The sequence below is a fragment of the Heteronotia binoei genome, chromosome 7 (assembly GCF_032191835.1).
Source record: "Heteronotia binoei isolate CCM8104 ecotype False Entrance Well chromosome 7, APGP_CSIRO_Hbin_v1, whole genome shotgun sequence".
Lineage (NCBI taxonomy): Eukaryota > Metazoa > Chordata > Lepidosauria > Squamata > Gekkonidae > Heteronotia > Heteronotia binoei.
The window spans coordinates 71,684,844-71,709,402 of NC_083229.1; the positions used below are offsets into that span (position 1 = coordinate 71,684,844).

At 40.9% G+C, this 24,559-nt stretch overlaps 2 protein-coding genes across 4 annotated transcripts in view; one reads left to right on the forward strand and one right to left on the reverse strand.

Moving 5' to 3' along the window:
- The window catches only part of SPIDR (scaffold protein involved in DNA repair), a 293,362-nt gene extending 279,234 nt beyond the window's left edge, over positions 1–14,128 (reverse strand). For 2 of the 3 annotated variants that reach the window (XR_009555667.1, XM_060243829.1), the window contains exons 1-3: positions 13,868–14,128; positions 4,542–4,697; positions 2,966–3,038 (exon numbers count right to left, since the gene is read on the reverse strand). Coding sequence is in view for 2 of the 3 variants with exons in the window: in XM_060243829.1 (XP_060099812.1) it covers positions 2,966–3,038; positions 4,542–4,697; positions 13,868–13,882 (244 nt within the window). In the remaining variant the exon portion in view is untranslated. The remainder of the gene's footprint in view (positions 1–2,965; positions 3,039–4,541; positions 4,698–13,867) is intronic. The other variant, XM_060243830.1, reaches the window with a different exon arrangement.
- Positions 14,129–14,798: 670 nt separating this feature from the next.
- The window catches only part of LOC132575237 (ethanolaminephosphotransferase 1-like), a 72,698-nt gene continuing 62,937 nt past the window's right edge, over positions 14,799–24,559 (forward strand). The window contains exon 1 of the mRNA XM_060243832.1: positions 14,799–15,007. Coding sequence (XP_060099815.1) covers positions 14,951–15,007 — 57 coding nt within the window. The 5' untranslated portion in view covers positions 14,799–14,950. The remainder of the gene's footprint in view (positions 15,008–24,559) is intronic.

Consider the following 24,559-nt stretch of genomic DNA (forward strand, 5'->3'; position numbering starts at 1 on the left):
AATCCCTATATAAATAGACTTGTGATCCATACATAAACTGGGGCACAATCTTGTCCTGAAGAACTTTCAACACATGGGGATACGAGAACCTCCTTTCACACAGAAAAACCTTGAGGTTGCTAGAGTCAATTTTTAAGCAGATTCCGAAACCTGAGAGAAATGAACATCCCATGACTAGAGGATTGAAAGGCAACACCTAGATAGCTGAACACTTTTACTTGGTGAATCTTGTGACCAAATAAAATAAAAGAGAAACAAGGCCTCAGTTTCATGAAGTGTCTTCACCTATTACAGATAGCATACCACATGTGATCCCGGGTACACACATTTAAATCCTACCAATACACCTGAATGGAACGTCTGTTAAACTGTCAGACATGTTGCTTCCTCACATTCCACTATTAAACTGGCAAAACATTTTAGGATCTTTAAAAGTTAAAAACATGTACATACAATTTAAAATGTCATTTAGACATGCATGGCTACTCAGTTGAAACAATGCACTATATTGTTCTTTCCAAAGCAACTTTGCCCACAGCACCGATTTTATAGCTCCTATTACAATAAGAACATAAGAGAAGCCATGTTGGAGCAGGCCAATGGCCCATCCAGTCGAACACTCTGTGTCACACAGTGGCCAAAAAAAAATTATATATATGTATTATATGCTTGTAGGCTATGCTTGTAGCCACCACCACCTCCTGTGGCAGTGAATTCCACATGTTAATCACCCTTTGGGTGAAGAAGTACTTCCTTTTATCCGTTTTAACCTGACTGCTCAGCAATTTCATCGAATGCCCACGAGTTCTTGTATTGTGAGAAAGGGAGAAAAGTACTTCTTTCTCTACTTTCTCCATCCCATGCATTATCTTGTAAACCTCTATCATGTCACCCCGCAGGCGACGTTTCTCCAAGCTAAAAAGCCCCAAGCATTTCAACCTTTCTTCATAGGGAAAGTGTTCCAACCCTTTAATCATTCTAGTTGCCCTTTTCTGCACTTTCTCCAATGCTATAATATCCTTTTTGAGGTGTGGCGACCAGAACTGCACACAGTACTCCAAATGAGACCGCACCATCGATTTATACAGGGGCATTATGATACTGGCTGATTTGTTATCAATTCCCTTCTTAATAATTCCCAGCATGACGTTGGCCTTTTTTATTGCAATAGCACACTGTCTTGACATTATCAGTGAGTTATCTACCACGACCCCAAACTCTCTCTTGGTCAGTCTCTGCCAGTTCACACCCCATCAACTTGTATTTGTAGCTGGGATTCTTGGCCCCAATGTACATTACTTTGCACTTGGCCACAATGAACCTCATCTGCCACGTTGACGCCCACTCACCCAGCCTCAACAGATTGGAGTGCCTCACAATCCTCTCTGGTTCTCACCACCCTGAACAAGTTAGTGTCATCTGCAAACTTGGCCACTTCACTGCTCACTCCCAACTCCAAATCATTTATGAACAAGTTAAAGAGCATGGGACCCAGTACTGAGCCCTGCGGCACCCCACTGCTTACCGTCCTCCACTGTGAAGACTGCCCATTTATACTCACTCTCTGCTTCCTATTAATCAGCCAGTTTTTGATCCACAAGAGGACCTGTCCTTTTACTCCATGTCTCTCGAGCTTTCTAAGGAGCCTTTGATGTGGAACTTTATCAAAAGCTTTCTGGAAGTCAAGGTAAACATCTATTGGGTCTCCTTTGTCCACATGTTTGTTCACCCCCTCAAAGAAATGTAACAGGTTAGTGAGGCAAGATCTTCCCTTACAGAACCCATGCTGAGTCTTCCTCAATAACCCATGTTCATCAATGTGCCTACTCATTCTGTCCTTGATAATGGTTTCTACCAACTTTCCCGGTATTGAAGTCAGACTGACTGGCCTGTAATTTTCCAGATCTCCTCTGGAACCCTTTTTAAAGAGCCCTTTTTAAACATTTGCTACCTTCCAGTCCTCAGGAAAGGAGGCAGATTTCAATGAAAGATTACGTATTTTTGTCAGAAGATCCACAAGTTCAACTTTGAGTTCTTTCAGAACTCTTGGATGTATGCCATCCGGACCTGGTGACTTATTAGTTTTTAATTCGTCTCCGGACCTGGTGACTTATTAGTTTTTAATTCGTCTATCAGTTGTAGGACCTCCGACTAATACAATGCTAATTCAAAAGAAGACTGTAGATTTATACTCCGTCCTTCTCTCTGAATCAGAGTCTCAGAGCGGTTTACAATCTCCTTTATCTCCTTCCCCCACAACAGACACCCTGTGAGGTGGGTGGGGCTGAGAAAGCTCCCACAGAAGCTGCCCTTTCAAGGACAACTCTGCGAGAGCTATGGCTGACCCAAGGCCATTCCAGCAGCTGCAAGTGGAGGAGCCACTATTGTTAGGGGAGAAACCTCCATACTTGCAGCACTCCTTATTGGTATAGACTTGCAAAGAGAAAATCTCTTCAGAGATTCTGCAGACCAAATGCCTGATTAAATATACGCCTGTATGTGCCAGTAGTGTTTCTTCATCGACAAATTTTCTGCCCGTTCTCACACAGAGTGCATTTCTTTCTTTTGGGGTAAAACTTTACATGTTAACACATCAGAAAAAAGGCTTGACAATATTTTATTATATGAAATTCAGAACCTATTTTCCACACAAAAATGCCAGAAAAATACAAAATGTATTCAGTGCAAAAAACAAAACAGATGCACTCTACATTTTGCATCACAAGTCTTCTTTCACAACAGAACCAGGTGAAGCTCAGTCTTGACCCTAAGTCCACAGATCTCAATGCCCCCTATCTTTTACTACAGGTGTACTGGGGCAGCTGTGTACAATACTTGGCTGCGAAGGAAATGAGAAAGGCGGTCATGAACATTTTCCCTAGTCTAACACAGGAATTGTGACACACAGAAGAAACTATGCAAGTGAAGCACAGACACTCTTATGCTGTTAAAATACCTATTGTACCTTCATCAGCTGAATGGAGAATTGATGTAAAGCTCTTTTTAACTCTAGATGCCTTTTCAGAAGATCTTGAGGTCTGTTTTAAAATGCAAATGATTACAAAATTAATAGAAAACCCATGACATTGTTCTTAAACAGACATTATTCTTGGGTATTTGCATACATTATTTCACAGTTCATTTTTTGCAAAACATTCTACTGGTTGAAAAAAAATTTTCAGTTGACTCTTAAGGACTTCCAGCATGCACCTCTGTCATCTGCAAACCATGCAGAAACATGAATCAAAGCATCTGTAATCATGCTACATTTTATGCCATTCTTTACATTATTTGACTGAATTGGAGAGTCTGCTACTTCTCTGGCAACATTCAAATTCCTTCTAGAACTTCACCTAATTGACATCGGTGCCAGTATTTAGATACCATTATGTCAGTGAGTAAGTAGGCCAGTTATGATATTGCATAACAGCTAACAAGGAACAAAGGAAAGACTATTACTAACATAGAATCATGCTGTTGAACCACCATGAAAAGATTAGCACTATGCTTTAGGACTGTTCAATTTGTTCCTCAAACTCCTCCCAGGCTTGTGGTTAAGAGCTGGCATAGGCAATACCAAGGGTTAATGTTAACTACAGCTGCAATAACACATGCTAAATAATGCAGTTTCAATCCACTTTCATGCTGGATTTTACTGTGTAAACTGGCAAAATCCAGTTTGAAAGTGCTTTGAAAGTGGATTGAAACTGCATTATTTAGCATGTGTGATTGCAGTTCTAGTTAACATTAACCATTGGTATTGGCCTGTGCCAGTGTTGATTCTTCAAATTAATTAATTTCAGTGTTAATTAACTTCAAATCCTGGCTAATAGGAAGACATGGCTAAATGTTGGTGCTGAAGTAACTCTTATGAAAGACCACCAGGGAGATGTACTAAATTCCCTGTTAAACTAACAATAATTAAAAAACAGTTAAAGCAGGAGTTCCTAATCTGTGGCCACTTTCAGAATTCTAAGAGGGGCTCAGGAGCACCACCTCAAAATGGCTGCTACAAGAGGCACAGCCAAGACCCAAATGGCTGCTTCAAGCAGGCAGAGCCAAGTCTGAGACTTCCCTCCTCATTTTGCAAAACAATTGCAGAAGGGGAACAAAAGAAATGAAGGAAAGCTGGAGGGAGGGAATGGAGGAGGAATAAAAAGGAAAGGAAAGAGGATTGTGGGGGGGGGGGGAGTGGAACCTCAAACTGACTAAAGAAAACCTAGGTACTTATCAGTTCTGATCTTTCAGTGGCTGCAGCTGCTATAACAGCAGAAAACCCTTTCATTTGAAAAATGGCAGCCAAACAAGCCCTGCCTTATAATAGCCCCACCCAACTTCTTAAAAGCTGAGTGGGCACCAGGGAAAATGCTGCTGGGCACCACGGAGCCCATGGCTACCGAATTGGAGAACCCTCGTTGAAGAGCAGACTATTATATAACTAACAAAATCCTTTTTAGATACAGGTCTAATAAAAATCCCATTTATACATTCTTCATAACCAGCATATTTTTTCTAACTACCCCATAAAAACACCATTTTACCTCCAACAAGGCATCCACCTGAAATCCATCACTACAACGAAGCCAAGCACTCGAAACTGAAGCAGCAGTCCCTGCTGTCCCACCACTTGGCTTTCCTTCAGCCACAGGTTTGTCATCTGGAAAAGGCGTAAGATCCATGCAGTGTGCCCACTTGCGCTGCAAAAAAAGAAAAAGCAGTTAAGAACATAAGAGAAGCCATGTTGAATCAGGCCAATGGCCCATCCAGTCCAACACTCAGTGTCACACAGTGGCCAAAAAAATTATACACACACACACACACACTGTGGCTAATAGCCACTGATGGACCTCTGCTCCAGATTTTTATCTAACCCCCTCTTGAAGCTGGCTATGCTTGTAGTCGTCACCACCTCCTGTGGCAGTGAATTCCACGTTAATCACCCTTTGGGTGAAGAAGTACTTCCTTTTATCCATTTTAACCCGACTGCTCAGCAACTTCATCGAATGTCCACGAGTTCTTGTACTGTGAGAAATGGAGAAAAGTACTTCTTTCTCTACTTTCTCCATCCCATGCATAATCTTGTAAGCCTCTATCATATCACCCCGCAGTCGACGTTTCTCCAAGCTAAAGAGCCCCAAGCGTTTTAACCTTTCTTCATAGGGAAAATGTTCCAACCCTTTAATCATTGCCCTTTTCTGGACTTTTTCCAATGATATAATATCCTTTTTGAGGTGCGGCGACCAGAACTGCACACAGTACTCCAAATGAGACTGCACCATTGATTTATACAGAGGCATTATGATACTGGCTGATTTGTTATCAGTTCTCTTCCTAATAATTCCCAACATGGCGTTGGCCTTCTTTATTGCAATCGCACACTGTCTTGACATTTTCAGTGAGTTATCTACCTCTCTTGGTCAGTCTCTGCCAGTTTACACCCCATCAACTTGTATTTGTAGCTGGGATTATTGGCCCCAATGTACATTAATTTGCACTTGGCCACATTGAACCTCATCTGCCATGTTGTCACCCACTCACCAAGCCTCAACAGATCTCTTTGGAGTGCCTCACAATCCTCTCTGGTTCTCACCACCCTGAACAATTTAGTGTCATCTGCAAACTTGGCCACTTCACTGCTTACTCCCAACTCCAAATCATTTATGAATAAGTTAAAGAGCTTGGGACCCAGTACTGAGCCCTACGGCACCCCACTGCTTACTGTCGTGCGAAGACTACCCATTTATACTCACTCGCTGCTTCCTATTAATTAGCCAGTTTTTGATCCACAAGAGGACCTGTCCTTTTAATCTCACTTGGACTGGTTTTCCACCGCTTAAAGGAGTCCTTCTTACCTTTTACAGCTTCCATTACTTTGTTCGTTAACCATGCAGGCCTTTTCTTATACCTGTTTGTGCCTTTCCTAACTTGTAGTATATATTTCATCTGAGCTTCTAAGATTGTAGTTTTAAATAGTCTCCAAGCTTCCCCAAGGGTTTTGACTGTATTTACCTTTCCTTTCAGTTTCTCTTCACATGCCTCCTCATCTCAGAGAATTTACCCCTTTTAAAGTTAAACGTGGTTGTGCTGGTCTTTTGGGGCAACTCTCTATTTATACAAATGGTGAAATCAATAACGTTATGGTCACTGCTCCCAAGCGGTGCGATCACTAGGGTTTGCCCATACTTCATTCCCCACATTTAGTGCATCTAACATGACTGATCTGCAGTACAACGGCCGTGACAAGTGACAATTATAAATAAATTCTGTATACATATGTGGGGCATTTAGTGCACAGTCTCATATCTGAAGAGATGGTGTGACACTAATGAGAAGTAGCCAAAATTCCAGCGTCTTACAATGTCATATGTATTCCAAGCTCCCCAGAAATCTATTCACCCAGATTCCTAGAAATTTTGTTGGTGCCCATGGAAACTTTACACAAAACTACAAATTCTTTCTGTGTCCAGACTTGATGAACTCCCCAAGCCAAAGGGCTAACCCAGGAGTAGCCAAACTGTGGCTTGGGAGCCACATGTGGCTGTTTCACACATATTGTGCGGCTTTCAAAGGCCCCACCACCCCATCTGCCAGCTTGGAGAATGCATTTAAAGTTAAAGTTGCTTTCTTTCCACCTCTCCCACCCTCCTCCCCCCATCTATTTCCCTTCCTTCCTTTGCAGCTCTCAAAATCTGATGTTCACGTCTTACAGCTCTCAAACATCTGATGTTTATTCTATTTATTTACATTATATTTATATCCCACCCATTCTGTACAGACTCAAGGCGGCTAACAGCATAAAATAGACAGTAAATAAAAACAACATTAAAACAATAAAACTATCAGATAAATAACAATGGTGCTATGTGGGTCTTATATTAAGCAAATTTGGCCACCCCTGGGCTAATCTCTGAACTTGAAATATAACTTCCAGTTTGGGATGTATGCTTTAGGAGCTATAGCCCCTTGCACCTTAAGTGTCATAACCACAGCCTATCTGCAACTGCCCTTAAAAATCACCTTTTCAGACTGCAAATTTGCTACCTCCTACTCCAATATTCAAGTGCCCAGGAGTTTCACTTGAACCATAAACCACAGTTCAGCCCACATTGAATGTTTAGAAACACATTTTCCAGTATAAATGTCTGTACTAAACTGCATATATTATATTTATATTAGAGCTGTTTCAAAGAAGGCAACCCTGGTTCTCTAAAACTGTGACAAATATTCAGTCGCAATGGATGCTATAATTACTTTTCTCCTGGAATCAAAACTGAACACATCAAGAGCATCTTTCACACTTGACACATACTGCATTAAAACTGTCCAAAAGAGGAGGGAAATGTTTAAATTATGTTCAAGGCAGCTAATGTTCAATGTGTTGTAATCCGCCAATGTTCAATTGTGCTGTAATCCGCCCTGAGCCCATCCTGGGAAAGGCTGGACTATAAATCCGCAAAAATAAAGTAACTAAAAATTTCTCATAAAAATCAACTTTCAAAAATTATGTAAAAATGGTTGTGTACGAAGAGTTTTGAAGACATAATAAAACTTACTTACCATTAAAATAATCTATTTCTGCTAAATGAGAAAAATAAGTTGTTTTTTCTCACCAACGGGCTACTTTGCATTTCCACTATAATTTCATTGTTATTTAGATTTATTATTTATTTAGATTTGTACACTGCTTTGCTCCCTAACAGGGGCTTGAAAAGGCTTACAATACCATTTATCCCTCATCTATGTTGTCCTATTGGCCCCCCACCCATATCAGTTAGGCTGAGAGTAAAAGTGGCACAAATTAACCCAGCAATCTTGGGTCTCCCAGATTTTAGTCCAGCATTCTAACCCAAGGGTGTCGAAGTCATTTGTTATGAGGGCCAGATCTGACATAAATGAGACCTTGCCAGGCCGGGTCATGTGTGTACCTATTAAGATCAGGTAGCAGAGATATAAGGATTAAAGGACACAGACAAACACAACTAAATATTTTTTTTTAAAAAAAAACTTAAAACATGCTTAAAACATTAGCACTTGTTGGTCTTAAAAGGTACTCTCTTTGTATTTCTTCCATGGGATCCAGGGAACTGGGCAAAGGAAGTTCTGACTCTTTCCCTCCCTCCCCAGGGTACCAGGAGAGAGAGGAGTCTCAACCAATGGAGAAAATTGAGGTTTTGCTCTGTAGCTCCTGTACGATTGAGCAAGCCTTGCAAAGCAAGTTGAGATGCAGAAGGAAGCGAGAAAGAGAAGGAAGCAGACAAGAGCCAGTTGCTTGTGGGCCTGATAGGAACCCTCTGGGGGCCTGATTCGACCCCTGGGCCATATGTTTGACAACCCTACTCTAACCGGTACCTCATATTAGCTTCCACTGCATACAGAAACAGATGTTGCAGGGTGAACAACTAACACCTAATGAGACAGAGCATGCCATAGAGTCCATATTCAAGCCTATAACACGAGAGTGATCAAGCCAGTTCTTCTCAGAGTTCTATGGACAGTTTGTGTCTCTTACCAATACTAACAGGATCCTTGAAACTGTAAAGGCCACAATGGGCAAACTGGATTCCCACCATTCCCATCTGCCAAAGTTATGATGGAAAAACAGTGAAAGTCACTCTTACTAAAATTGTGAACACCTCACTGTATCAGGAGCTCCCCCTAAACCTCTGGAGAGGAGAGTTATATTTTAAAAGCTTTCCATAGTAATGGAGCACATAAGCAATTATAATCCAGTATCTAACTTTCCTTGGGGAAGGTAATCAAGCAGGCAGTGTGTGTACCAAGAGAAGAATTCCCCAGTTTTGTCCCACTGTTCTCATCTGCAGATTTTAACATTGATCAATTGTAAAATGGAGTTAGGATTAACGAAACAGCTCTCTAATGGTTTTGTTCAATTTTCTACAGGCAGGCAAACTGCTGCCATCAGAAATGCACCTTAGAATCTAATTGGTGGAGTGACGTAGGATTCAGCTTCGTCAGCAATTCTCTTGAATACATTTGTCAAACCACTGAATGAGATTTTTTGGAGTTCGATATAAATGTACTGAAGACACCCGACTTCTTGTTTCATTAACTAAGCCATCATTCTTAAAATGGTGCCTAAAAACTGTAGTAGAGCAACTTACATAGAACAAGCTGAAGCTAGTTGGCAAGAATGATCTGCTTACCCAGAATTGAGTAAGGGTTTTATAGATTGTGTAAAGAGGTGCACTTTTGACCCCAGCACTATTATTTCAGCAAGAATATCAACCTGTTTCTCAAAGTTCTATATGTTGCCTCCCCTTCTAGATTCACCCAATCAAGCTGCACCAGTGCATGCTACTGTAATCTCAAATTAGACTGCTGTAACACTTTACATTGAGCTACCCTTAAAGACAACACGAAAACTTCTATTAGTGCAAAATGTGGTGCTACCTTTGAAGATGTTCTCAGACACTTCAACTGCGGTGGAATGTGGCAGTGAAACTTTTGGCTCCAGTCAACCACTTGGACAGTGACAGGGCTTTTTTTTGTAGCAGCAACTCCTTTGCATATAAAGCGACACAGCCCTGATATAGCCAATCCTCCAAGAGATTACAGGGCTATTACAGGGCCTACTGTAAGCTCCAGGAGGATTCGCTACATCGTGGGTGTGGCCTAATATGCAAAGGAGTTCTTGCTACAAAAAAAAGCCCTGGACAGTGATATATATTTGGCTGTCTATATACTTCCAGGCCCAATTCAAAGTGCTAATTAGCACCTTTAAAGTGCTTTAAGGCTGGAACCCTCATAAACTGCACCTCCCTGTACATTTCAATGCTAGTTGTTCTTTTAAGACATCCTTCTCCTAGTGGCACCTTCTTTATGATGGATTGCTTTGACAACAGTTAGGCCATAGGTATTCTCTATGGTAGGTCCATTCTTTTTAGAACTTATGCAGCTAGCAAGGCAGAGTTTGCAGTCATGGCTGAAACACAGTCACAGAGAAGACACTGTGTTATCTGGATTAAATAGTGAAAAGCATAAGCAACCTCTGCTAAACCACTGTATGTTTAAGGATTATGGAACAATTTGAAGACTAGCATAATTACATCAGATATTTTAAAACATGTCTGTCAGCATTCTGGGTATCTTAACTAGACACAGCAGAGGCAACACTTGTCAATGTAGTAGAAGTGTCCTGGGATTGGAATGACAGGCCCCAGAGTGGAATGAAAGTCCCTCCTAGGGGTTGGAGGTCTGTTCTGGAACTGGAATGACAGGCCCCAGAGTAAAATGACAGTCCCTGGAGGTAGCAGGAGTGCTCAGAGACTGGAATGTCAGTACCTGGAGGTAGCAAGAGTGTTCTGGGACTGGAATGATAGGCCCTAGAGTGGAATGACAGTCCCCGCAGGTAGCAGGAATCTTCTGAGACTGAAAGGACAGGCTTCAGAGTGTAATGACAGCCCCTGGGGGTAGCAGGAGTGTTCTGAGACTAGAATGACAGGTCCAGGTGTGTTCTGGAACTGGAATGACATTCCCAGAGTGAAATAACAGTCCTAGAGGTAGCAGGAGTGTTCTGGGACTGGAATGACAGACCTAAGAGTGGAATGCTTCTGCTTCTTCCAAAGGCTGTCATTCCATTCTGGGGTCTGCCATTCCAATCCCAGAACACTCCTGCTACCCCTGTGGACTGTCATTACACTCTGGAGCCTGTCCTTCCAATCCTAGAATACTCCTGCTACATGCAGGGACCATCACTCCACTCTCAGGGCTGTTATTCCAGTCCCCTAACAGTGCTTCTACGTCCAGGAACTACTATTGCACTCTGGGGGCAGTCATTCTAATCCCAGAACACTCCAGCTACCCACAGGGACTGTCATTCCAATCTGGAGACTGTCATTCAAGTCTCTGAGCACTCCTGCTACTTCCAGAGTTTCCAGTTATGGCCGAAAGACAGTCACAGAAAAGACACTGTTATCTGGATGGAATAGTGAAAAGCATAAGCAATCTCTGCTAAACCAGAGCCAGTTTGGTGTAGTAGTTAAGTGTGCGGACTCTTATCTGGGAGAACCAGGTTTGATTCCCCACTCGTCCACATGCACCTGCTGGAATGCCCTTGGGTAAGCCATAGCTCTTGTAGGAGTTATCCTTGAAAGGGCAGCTGCTGTAAGAGCTCTCAGCCCCACCTACCTCACAGGATGTCTGTTGGGGGGGGGGAGGTAAAGGAGATTGTGACTGCTCTGAGACTCTTGAGATTCAGGGAATAGGGTGAGATATAAATCCAATATCATAATCATCTTCTTCTTCTTCCAGAGATTGTCATTCCACTCTGGGGCCTGTCGTTCCAGTCCCAGAACAGACCTCCAACCCCTAGTAAGGGCTGTCATTCCACTCTGGGGACTGTCAGTATAAATGGGCAGTCTTCGCAGTGGAGGACGGTAAGCAGTGGGGTGCCGCAGGGCTCGGTACTGGGTCCCATGCTCTTTAACTTGTTCATAAATGATTTAGAGTTGGGAGTGAGCAGTGAAGTGGCCAAGTTTGCGGATGACACTAAATTGTTCAGGGTGGTGAGAACCAGAGAGGATTGTGAGGAACTCCAAAGGGATCTGTTGAGGCTGGGTGAGTGGGCGTCAACGTGGCAGATGCGGTTCAATGTGGCCAAGTGCAAAGTAATGCACATTGGGGCTAAGAATCCCAGCTACAAATACAAGTTGATGGGGTGTGAACTGGCAGAGACTGATCAAGAGAGAGATCTTGGGGTCATGATAGATAACTCACTGAAAGTGTCAAGACAGTGTGCGTTTGCAATAAAAAAGGCCAATGCCATGCTGGGAATTATTAGGAAGGGAATTGAAAACAAATCAGCCAGTATCATAATGCCCCTGTATAAATCGATGGTGCGGTCTCATTTGGAGTACTGTGTGCAGTTCTGGTCGCCGCACCTCAAAAAGGATATTATAGCTTTAGAGAAGGTGCAGAGAAGGGCAACTAGAATGATTAAAGGGCTGGAGCACTTTCCCTATGAAGAAAGGTTGAAACGCTTGGGACTCTTTAGCTTGGAGAAACGTCGACTGCGGGGTGACATGATAGAGGTTTACAAGATAATGCATGGAATGGAGAAAGTAGAGAAAGAAGTACTTTTCTCCCTTTCTCACAATACAAGAACTCGTGGGCATTCGATGAAATTGCTGAGCAGACAGGTTAAGACGGATAAAAGGAAGTACTTCTTCACCCAAAGGGTGATTAACATGTGGAATTCACTGCCACAGGAGGTGGTGGCGGCCACAAGTATAGCCACCTTCAAGAGGGGTTTAGATAAAAATATGGAGCACAGGTCCATCAGTGGCTATTAGCCACAGTGTATGTGTGTATATAACATTTTTTGCCACTGTGTGACACAGAGTGTTGGACTTGATGGGCCGTTGGCCTGATCCAACATGGCTTCTCTTATGTTCTTATGTTCATTCCAAGCCCAGAGTAGTCTATTTGGACCCAGAAAGTTTAAAGAACACTCCATTCCACATTTGGTTTGCAACTCTTTTAGTGCTGTAATGTATTTCAATTTAGGGGAGGGACGGTGGCTCAGGGGTAGAGCATCTGCTTGGGAAGCAGAATGTCCCAGGTTCAATCCCTGGCATCTCCAAAAAGGGTCCAGGCAAATAGGTGTAAAAAACCTCAGCTTGAGACCCTGGAGAGCCGCTGTCAGTCTGAGAAGACAATACTGACTTTGATGGACCAAAGGTCTGATTCAGTAGAAGGCAGCTTCATATGTTCATATGAAGCTCATGCAAGTCAATTGGCATTCCTGGCTCCCATTATTTCCAAAGGACCTTCCAGACTCTCCCATTGTTTCCAATGGGCGATCCTGACATTCCTTTTAGTACATTCAGTCGGAAACAACTGGTGCTTGCACAGGGGGGACAAAAGAAAGCAAGTCTTGTTTCACTGGTCTGCTTTGAAACATTTGTATTTGTACATTTTGTGCAAAATTGCAACAGGTGAACAGCAAACCCCTTTTGTATCAGCCATTTCAACTTTTTCAGTTGAAAACAAAACACAGGGTGCAAAGAAATAGTAAAATGCTAGGACTTGCTAACTGCAAACATTTTATTCACTAGCGGAGCTGAAAGAAATTCCACAGCATTCTCTGTCAATTGTTACACTTAATTATACCAGATACTTCCTGTTTTATTATATTTCATTTAACTATTTTATACTTAACATGCCATGTTTTTTAGCCTTTCAAAACTGGTAAGTTAGGATGTTTGTATAGAATCCACACCACACAGTCACAAAAATTTGGTAAATAAAGCTAAGCTTCACTGAAAATCTGCCATTTCTGCTAGCTCCAGTTTTTACTGCTAAATAAAATTTCAGTCATATTCGGATCTCTATTTCATAATTTTCCATTAGTGCACTCACAGTTTCACCAACCAGATCTTCATGAAAGGTTTAAGATGTTCTGCTTTTAATAATTAAAAATGTATTTATAGTTTAACTTTATTGTACTTTTTTGCCTCAATAAGGCTCCTTGAAAAACAAATAGCTGAAAGTGTGGGAAATAAACATTTTCTAAAAATCATAAGGGCACGCCAATATACTACTGCTAACCCTCAGTGAAACAAAGCCCACTCTTCATTCACAGGCAATGTACTTAGTTTTCCCAATATATTCACACACATGGCAACTCTCCTATTCAAAACGTGAGACACTGCCCCGTGACTTAATGCATCGCATGGCTCAGTCTAGATTTACCGAGTGGTTTTGAATACACGCAGAGCACCCTGGAGCAACCACAACAAGCTTTAAAACATCTGCGATTAATAAAAAGAGAGCTGACGAATACAATTTGCAGATTATGCCCGCCGCCAAAACAACCTCCACAATTTGTCACTCCCGACCGTAGTACCTTCTTACAGGGCATCGCAGCCTCTCACAGGACGAGTCCTTCATTGGCCATGTGACGTGGAAGACACACCACAAACTCTCGTACCTAAACCGATCAGGACCCGGGGCGGGGGGGGAACTCTCCCGGCTACAGCGCTAAGTCCACAACCCCTCTCCACCAGTTTGGCGCCGTTTCACCGGCTGTGCTCTTGATTGGAGGAAAGATAACACAATACGCGTGACGTAACAAATAGGCGCTTTTCTTGTAGCTGCACTCTCTCGCCTCACGAGGGCTGTCGTGCGTCAAGGCCGTTATAGCCTGTACTAAGGCCTTGAACACAGTGCGCATGCGATCTGCAAAAAAATTGCTTTAAGGTTCTTTTTTTAAAAAGGTAAAGGGAGTCCCCTGTGCAAGCACCAGTCGTTTCCGACTCTGGGGTGACGTTGCTTTCACAACGTTTTCAGCGCCTGTACTTAGGCTAGCGGCAACACGTCAGAAACATGAAGTCCTGCTGGAAGTGTACATGCATACAAAACCTTATTCCCAGAATTAAACTTAAGAACATAAGAGAAGCCGTGTTGGATCAGGCCAATGGCCCATCCAGTCCAACACTGTGTCGCACAGTGGCCAATATATATATATATGGAGCAGAGGTCCACCAGTGGCTATTAGCCACAGTGTGTGTGTGTGTGTGTGTATACACACACAAATATATATATATACATACACACACACACACACTGTGGCTAATAGCCATTGATGGACCTCTGCTCCATATTTTTATCTAACCCCCTCTTGAAGCTGTCTATGCTTGTAGCTGCCACCACCTCCTGTGGCAGTGAATTCCACATGTTAATCATCCTTTGGGTGAAGTACTTCCTTTTGTTGATCTGAAAAGTGCCTCTTTGTTGCACGTAAATAACATAAATAATGTTATTTCATCCAGGCAGCCAGTGAGTGGCGCGAGCGACACTTCTCCCGCCTCCTTGTCGTGCTCGCTCCCCGCCCACTCCACTTGAAGCCTGAGTGGAGGCGCGGGCCATCCACAGAAGCGGAGCGGCGGGAAACGCAGAGCAGAAGGTGCCAAACAACCCAGCGGCCGCCATGTGTTACATCCAGTATGTAACTGCCCAGCAGTTAGCCGGCTTCCGCCAATACAAGGTAACGCTAGTTTCAGGGCAAAAGCCACGTGTGCTCAGCTTTGCCTCTCTGCTCCCCTACTCTGAGAGAAGAGTGTCTGAGCGCCTCTTGGGGAAAATTTGGCGTCGCCAGGCTTGTTGCTGTGATGGCTTCGTCTGATCTATTTTATTTATTCTTTTGCGCATGTAAAGAACCTAAGGACACTAAATAACCCTTGCCTCTCGGCTTCTTGTCCTTTTCTTTTAAACTAGTTTCCTTCATAGAGCCTCTGCGTTCGGGACAGCGGCTTTTTTATGGAGTGTGGCTGGTAATTTTCATTTTGTTTTTCTCCAAGGAATATAGAGTAGAGCCCGAGCAGACTTAGGGAAGTCCTTGGAAATCTGGCTTTATTGAACAACAGTCCTATAAATGCAGGCAATGCAAAACGATGAGGAGCGGTTGCTCATTCATGCTTATATGTCATCGAGAACAGCGAGGCAGTTATGTACAGAATGCTTCATCCTATCCCGAAGTGTTTAACATGCACTTTTCCCCTAGTACATTGATAATGTTATTTCATCTTTATTATTGCCATTTTGTTTTTAATTCTGCTCACTAATCCCACAGAGTGATGTGGCGTTTTAAAGACTGAGGTGCAAATTTATGTGCCCTGTGCAGCAAGTTCCAATAAACGAAGTAAAACTTCCAACTAATGTTCAACCTGACAGATAGCTGGTGTTTTGTTTTTGTGCCTACCAATATCTCCTTCCAATTTTAATTATGTGTGATTTTTTTGTTTTTATTGAGTCAAGCTGTAATGAGATAGGTTTGAATTGCTGGCCAAAGTGTAGGAAGGAAAAATAAAGGTCCTTGGGTGTGTGTACCAAAAGGCTATTAGATAAGATTTATAATCCACAAATTCACCCAGCATAATTAAAATTAGTAGGTAGGGGCTCATAACAAAACAATAGAACATGACTTGAGTGTTTGAGGTCCTGGGTTTAGTGTTGGCTTCTCTAACTGGTTGTTAGACATTCTCATGCTGTACAGCTGGAAGAATCTTTGGGATACAATATTAATCAGAGTTGAGAGCACAGACTATTGACCTGACATGTTGTCATATAGCTCTCTAAGACACTACTGTTCAAGGATGACAGAATTAAATTTTAATCTGCCATTTTGCCACTATTTGACCTGGACACGGCCTGTCATCATTTCCTTCATCATTCTTGGTTTGTTCCCATGAGTCGCCACAACATGCTATGAATGGTACCTATGTTGCCAACAGCAGCTAAAAATCACTGAAATAATAAATTATGGGATAAAACAGAATCTCTATGATCCAAAATAGGGGTAGCATTGTGATAGACTCTGTGTTTTAACATAGAACTAAGTAGCAGTACAGAATTCTACGGAACTTTAATTCAAGTTGAGAAACGAATATGAAAGATGGGCTTAGGTGGTAGGGTAAGAAAGAACCGCTTGGATGGATACAGGCAATCTTGGAATGGTGCTTTGAACACTACCATTTGTGATATGTGTCCAGGCATGCTACCAGAAAATATGCTGGTACATACAATGTTTGCAGATATGGTAAAATAGAGGTCATTTCAAATACGTTTAATTGCTTTTATTTAGTATTGTATGCATTTGTGTTTTGTTTTATACATATATAAGTGCTGTCAAGTCATAACCAACTTACAGCAACCACTGCAAGGGTTTTTCAAGGCAAGTAAGAAGCAAAGGTGGTTTGCAGTGGCCTTCCACTGCAGAGTCTTAAATGGTGGTCTCCTATCCAAGTACCAACAATGCTTACTTTCTAAGATCTGAGAAGACTGGTCTATACCATGCTGTCTTCCTTCTGGTTTTGTTTATAAGCTATTGTATTTCTTGGATCTACAGTCTTATCTGTGGCTATATTGAATGCACTGTAGAACAGGATTCATAAAAATCAATATGAAAAGAGAAAGGGGAAGAAAAAAGTTCAACCCAGAAAAACCAGGTACCAAGAAGATTAACAAAAGGCCTAGTAACAGAGGGAAATGCTAATGAGTTATATGTGTTAAATTAACAAAGCTTTAATACATTAAAGTTTAAAAATTCCAATAAAATCAAATGTGTTTTGGCCACAAGGCCTTCTGCTGTGGTAGAAATGATTAAAATACCCACCATATAAAGTAAAATTGTTCAGCATACAAAATACATTTCTGACCTCAGCTTTAAAACACACACAAGACACGGGGCCAGTGCATTAATTAGGTAATGCCCACTTCATTAAATAAATTAGAATAAATTAGGACTGTCACAAATCATTTTTCAGATTGTGGTTGTTCATGGTTCAGATATCTTCATAGGCAAGATCAGATGAACTGTAGCTGTATGGTAACCTTCTTGGTTACTTATATAAACATCAGTGACATCTTAATATTTTAAATCAGGTTTTTAAAATTTAAATCAGAATTTAATTATCTGTCTTAAACAATAGATTAGAACTCAATGATATGTCTAATTTTATAGTTAAGGTCATAAAACGGATAAAAGGAAGTACTTCTTCACCCAAAGGGTGATTAACATGTGGAATTCACTGCCAAAGGAGGTGGTGGCGGCCACAAGTATAGCCACCTTCAAGAAGGGTTTAGATAAAAATATGGAGCACAGGTCCATCAGTGGCTATTAGCCACAGTGTATGTGTGTATATAAATTTTTTTGCCACTGTGTGACACAGAGTGTTGGACTTGATGGGTCGTTGGCCTGATCCAACATGGCTTCTCTTATGTTCTTATATTGTTTGAGAAAAGGTTTGTAAATTAGCTACAATAGTTCATGAATTTGGGCCTCAGTCTCATGGGGTTTCAGAGACTTCTGCACAGATTATTTAGGTTTATATGTATATATACCCAATGGGACTCATTGCTCATTGTAGAAGATACCATCAGAGGGCTTTGCAGTTCTCAGACTGTGGATTTGTGTCTCCAGAGATCACTTGCTCATTAACAGCAAAAATATTTTTGAATAAATAATATATAAAAATGAGAAATAAATTTGTGTGCATAAAGAGAGTGCCTTTTAAAAATAGGATCATAGTTTATTGCATTGTTTAGTCAAGTGGTATATGTATTATTGTGCTTTTACTACCTGGTCTTCCTTTTCTGTAAACTTTTTTTCTGCATAGTTTAAGGTATGTCCTACCTTAGACTTTTTTGTCTTTATTGTCTTGTAAATTCGTAATCTTAGTCCTAATTGTTGCAATCATAGCCTTTATGAATTATTGGATGTCTTGTGCTGCTTGACTGCATTATTTTGTTTTGCTTTTAAATTTTGTAATCTGCCTTGAATCTTGCTGAGAAATGGAGTAAATAAATGAATCACTTCCTTCTCTCTAAAAATGCAAAATATCAAGAAGTTCAGTTAATAGGAAAAAACCACAAGTATGTTTGACCAGCATATTCCAGAAATCTTTGGGCCTTTCTGACTATATGCTTCATTGATTTGAGATTATCATACTATTGTTTTAATAAATGCAAAACCATATAATGGCAGCAGGCCATAAAAGAGACTTGGGTGGGAATATTTTAATGAAGGTGGGCAGGGCTGCCAACCTCCAAGTGGTACCCGGAGCTCTCCCAGTATTACATTTGATCTTCAGACAACTAGATCACTTCCCCTGGAGAAAATGGCTGCTTTGGAGGGTGGAGTCTATGACATGTCTTGCTGAAGCCGCTCTCCTCTGTATACCATTCCTTCACTAGGCTCCACCCCCCCAAAAAATCAGAGCTGGCAATCTTACCTGTGGGTAAGGCCAAGATTCATGAAAAATGTAAGTAATGCAACAAGGAACTGCAAGGCCTGGTTGCCTGAACAAAACAACATCATGAGAAGTTACGTAGAAAGCCATGATTCAATTGAGTCTTCCGGACTAGTGATTTAATTCAATTTGATTTAAATCAAATCCACCCTGTGGATAATAAATATAAGATAATTGCACTCTCTGATTAACTTTCAGCAATTAAGTACATTGTTTGTAACATAAATCAAACCCCTTCCTTCTCTAACATCTTAGATCAGTGCTTCATTTTTGATATAGCAAGTGAGCACAGCCCACTATTTAGGCACTTAGCTTTGTCAGGTGTTTCACATATACAGACACATACATACCCCAGCATCACCATTGCTGTTCCAGGTACATTTCAAAAACAGGAGGTTAGTCAAGCCCTTGACTGTAATGACTTCACATGGCTGGTACAGCTGTGTTTGACCTGGCAAATCATGTACAAGGCTAATTTAGACTAAACCCCCACTTCAAATTGTACTTGCAGCAAGTAATTACTTTGTTTTAATTAGCATTCTGTAGAATTAATAAGAGATGTGAGAGATAGCCTCCTTTATTGGGTATTACAGTCAAAGGGATGAAGCCTATTATATGGCAGTAAACAAGCTTGGGGCACTGTAGCAGGATTATAAAGTTGGCTAATTCCAAACCCATTGATTTCTGTTGGAACTGTACACATGTGTTTAAATTAATGGGATTTGGGATTGAGCTATATGTTAGCTGACTGAATGTTTTGGGGAGGTGAAGACTTGATAAGCAAATATTCAGTGTCCAAACAAAACCCTTATTGAACTTAAACTTTAATGCTTCTGTTCAGCTCAGGAGAGGAAAGCAGTGTGCATAGAGTTATCTGACATATTGGAGGCTGCAGCCTGCTAGCTGTAGAACACTGCAGAACCCGGGAACTTTCTATTTAGCAATGATTAAAATATACATACATTTTAAATGTATGAAAATGAGAAAGAAGATTCTGCTTTAGATGTTAAAGATTTCTTACACATAGGAACAAGCATTAAGACTGTGGTAGAAATGTACTAACAAACTAACTGGACTGGACTGTCTTGTGTTACAAAAGATGCTGGTGTATTCATGGGCTATCTAGACAGCAGCAGAGGAAGGAGTTGGATCAAAGGGAGAGGCAAGGGGAGACAGACACTCCATAATTTATAATCAAATAGGACCTTCCTTACAGCTCAATTCTGTGCGTGTTTACTTTGAAGTAAGTCCTACTTTGTTTATTGGGGCTAACTCCCAAGAAACCAAGCATACAAATTTCACCCTTTGTTATATAATTAATTTCAGAAAGGTAGGGATTTGTACGTGCAGGTCTAAATACAAACAGAGGTGGATCCTATCCCTGTCCTTTCATTCCACTGAGCGAACTATATTCATTTATTTAAATATGTACGGTATACCTCACCTTTCATTTTGGCTCAAGTTCGATGCCTTCTTCCAATATAAGGAGGCTTCCTTCAATAATGTGGAGGAAGTTTCATTAGGCTGGATTAAGTTTGTGTGAAGGGTGGTTGGATGGTTTAAGGGTATATTTGGTAAGGTAGATTTACAAGCAGACAACTGTACCTCAGTACTATTGAGTCAGAGGCCCAGATAAGGAAAACCAGTCATGCTTACATTCCATTGAATCACTCATTCCATTCTCTTTGAGACTCAAATATATTGTCTTGCTCATCTTCACTGTGCTTTGTAGAATGGGAAAAGTTCAGAGAAAAACCAAGCACTTCTAAAACACCGTGGTCCTAGAGCAGAAGTGTTCACTAGGTAGCCCATGAGCCTCTTGCTATATGTGGGAAATGTGAAGCTCCTTGAACCTATTGACAAAGATGCCCCTCATTGACCACTACTACCCCAAGTAGGATTTCCAGTTCTAGGTTGGAAAATACCTGGAGATTTTAGGGGTGGAGCCTGAAGAGGGCAGGCCTTGGAACATAATGCCATAGAGTACAACTTTGAAAGCAGCCATTTTCTCCAGGTGAACTGATCTTTGTCGTAATAGCAGGAGATCTCCAGCTACCACCTAGAGCTTGGCAACCCTGACCCTGAGGCACAAACTGGCCCTCTGGTTTACCATGCAACTGGGTGATCAGAAGAGGGCAGGGAGATGTCTAGAATTATGCTGATGGCAAATACATATAGAATCTGATAGGTTTTGCTATAGAGCCCATTGGAAGGCCTATGAAGCAGCAATGATGGCAGCAAAGAAATATTTCTACTTCGTAGTATAGCATCAGCTAGTTCACAACTTGGTAGCTCAGAATCTGCTGAGCCTTTATCGTCTTAGGAAGTGACAATTAGCTGTGATACTTTTGACAAGTTTTTTGCTGATAATATTCTGTGAATATGCCTTGACCTGAATATCAGTTATTATATAGACATACCACCCAATCTATTTATGGACCATTTTGACCAGTTTCTGTGATGGATGTTGACAGCACCCTGGCACTGGTAAAGGCCATGTGTTGTACTCTGGATGCTTGCCCATCTTGGCTGCTCAAATCATGTAAGGGCCACATGTTAATTTTAAATTGGAATGTTTTAAGTTGAATGTTGATTTTAAAATTTGTTGTATAACTCATTGTACAGACTGATTATGTTGTTAGCCGCCCTAAGCCTGCTTCGGCAGGGAGGGCGGGATATAAATAAAATATTATTATTATTATCAACAAGCCATCTTAGTATCTATTAGAAATTAGCCACTAACTCAGGGTACCTACCTTTCCATGGCCAGTCAAAAAGGCATCCGCTACTTTAAAAACCATCTCTACAGAGAAATGATGTGGCCAATTATCACTCAGTCCCTAACCTGCCTTTACTGGGCAAAGTGATTGAGACCAGTAGCAGACCATCTTCTTTGATAATTCATCTGCCTTACTCTTCACAGTCTGCCTTCAGTCTGGGTTATTGGACAGAGGCTAAAGCTCTCCAAGCTTTTGTTGATTACTTTAGGGTTGCCAGCTCTAGATTTGGAAATACCTGGTGATTTTGACTAAGAATGAACAAATTGAATCTAAACCCTAAAAAGAGAGAGGTAATGCTGGTTGGGAAAGTAAAGGACATTTTTTTTTTATGAAATAAAGATTTTTATTGAAAGATTTGTGCATACAATGGTAAAAGCTTACTTAATTGCTTCACTATCTGACCATAGAGACAAAGATTGAGTTGATAATGGATACATTATAGGTTTTATACATTTTAACAGTTTATAACAATTACGTAGTTAAGGCGAGTGTCTGTTCAAGTACATAGGATGTTACAAAACAAACAGGTTGCTGACACTCCCCTGACCATGAAGTCAAAAGAACTACTGGGAGTAAAAATAATATACTGATAATGCACAATATAAGACATTGCCTAGCTGAAAGTAGCTGGTATTGCTATTAGGATTGGAGAATATGAGTTGTTATACTATTTGTGTCAAGTCATTGAGTCTAGATAAATTAAAATAAAAACAAAAACACATATAAACTAAAAGCAGCAAAATAATAACACATAATATGAACTATATAAATATTGCAGGGAGCAAATAAAGCAGTAGTTATAAAGTAAAAACGATAGATACTGTATAAGATGTTGAGAAAAATATTAAACAACAAATCATAATAACTGACCTGTGTCGAGGCTTATCTACAATAATTCCCTGATCTAAAAGAAGTGTATAGAGTAGAAAGATAGCAGTTAGAAATAAAGTATCTTTAGATGCAGAGGGTCATATAGAGAACAGTCTTGTGAAGAGATGAAATTAATGAAAGGGAGCCACTTAGCAGTGAAGTTAGTTTCTTTTGGGAAAATTTCAGTTTGTAACAGTTTGTCATTTATTTTTTCCATAAAGAAATGATCCCATACATGTTTTAGCCAGTTCGAACTTGGAGAGGTTTGAGATGACCTCCAGTAGGAGGCAATAGAAGACTTTGCTGCAGCCAGTAAGCTAATGATTAGGTCTTGTCTGATTTTGGGAACGTTCATGTCTTCCCAAAGGTTTAAAAAAATTAGAGCAGGTGAGAATGGCAAGGTGTAGCAGGTGATTGTTTCAATTTGTATTAGAATGTCTCTCCAGAAGTTCTGAATGCTTGGGCATGCTCACCAACAGTGAGCGTAAGATCCTATGCTTCCACACTTCTGCCAAACCTAGCTTGCTTTTGCGGGGTGAGGTACCATCGATGCAAAATTTTGAAAGATTGTATTCTGGTTACAGACGTTGATGAGGTGAAAATATCGGATGAGTAAATGTTTGCCCACTGGTCAGACGTGAGATCCAATTTGCAATCAGAGTTCCATTGTTGTTGGGAGGGAGGTGGTGTGCCATCGTCTATGTTTGCTACAATTTCATAAATAGCCGATATGAGTCCTTTTGAGCGTACATTCAAAGAGTCCAATAATTTCTCAAAGACCATTAGTGGTGTTTTCAAAATTTTGGAGAGGTTAATTGAGGACATAGCATGATTTAATTGGAAGTAGAAAAACCAAGGTAGTGACTTGCTAAGTTTTAGATCCAATTCAGATTTGGGTAAGAAACCTGTACGGGAAGAGATGTCTACAATACGATTGAAGCCAGCTGTTCTCAAAGTTTTTAGATGAGCAGTACAATTGTTTTGGTGTAGCCATGATTGATGGTGTATTGATGAGAATCTTGATACAGGAGGAAGAGTCTTTAAGCGTAAAAAATCCCAAGCCTTGAGGATAGACAACAAGGGATTAGAGTAAATTGAGGATGGGCGATTTGATGATTTCAGCCAAAGTAGATCCTGAAGAGAGAGCAGTGTTATCAATGAATGTATAGGTTTAGACCAATCAGTGTCATTTTCACATCGGGCTAGTTTGACTGAGGAGACTAACAATGTTGAGCGATGATAGGTTGAAAGATCTGGGAAGCTCAGTTTTGTTACATCTTAATGTGAGAAAGCATATTCTTGGTGTTTTGTGTTGCCAGAAGAAGTTGTTGAAAGTAGATTGCCAACTTTTTAGAAGTTTGCCTGGAATGTCAATAGGGATGGCTCTAAATATATATAGCTTGGATGGCTCTTAGAAAAATGTCACCAAACGCCATATGTCGTCGTAAGGGAATAAAGTAAGAAGTCTCTAGAGAGTCAAATGTTTTCTCCTCCTCAAGGGATAGGAGAAGGGCTTCTGTTTTGGAGTTTACACACGAGGACATGATGTGAAGAGTTTTATGGATGTTGTCGATAATCTCACGCCCTGGCTTGAAACCAGCTTGGTTGGAATGGATATAATGAGTAATGAGAGTATTTAATCGTTTAGCCATCATGGCCGTAAAGATTTTATAGTCCTGATTAGTAGCGATATTGGCCTAAACGAAGCAGGGTTAGTTAGATCTTTATTAGGTTTAGGCAAAACAATGATGGAGGCATCATTCCAAGTTTTGGGCATTATCCCCGTTTTCAAAATGTCGTTGCAGGCCTCTGTCAGTGGTTGCAGCAGCTTTGCAGCAAATTTCTTGTAGAATTCAGCTGTATACCCATCAGGTCTGGGTGATTTGTTGTTTTTAAGATGTTTGATGGTATCTTTAACTTCGTCAGTATCAAAAGGGCGATCCAAAAATATCCCAATGTTCCAATGATAGCTTGCTCAGAAAACATGTAAATGCAGGAGAGAGGAAGAGGACTGTGCCACACCCTCTTCCAAACAATTGAAGATTAACGATTTCTATTCATGTCAGATTCCTACCTGCAACCAGTAGTAAAAATGCTGGTAAAAAAGCACTTAAAGGCCTTATTGGGCAACCAGTTAAA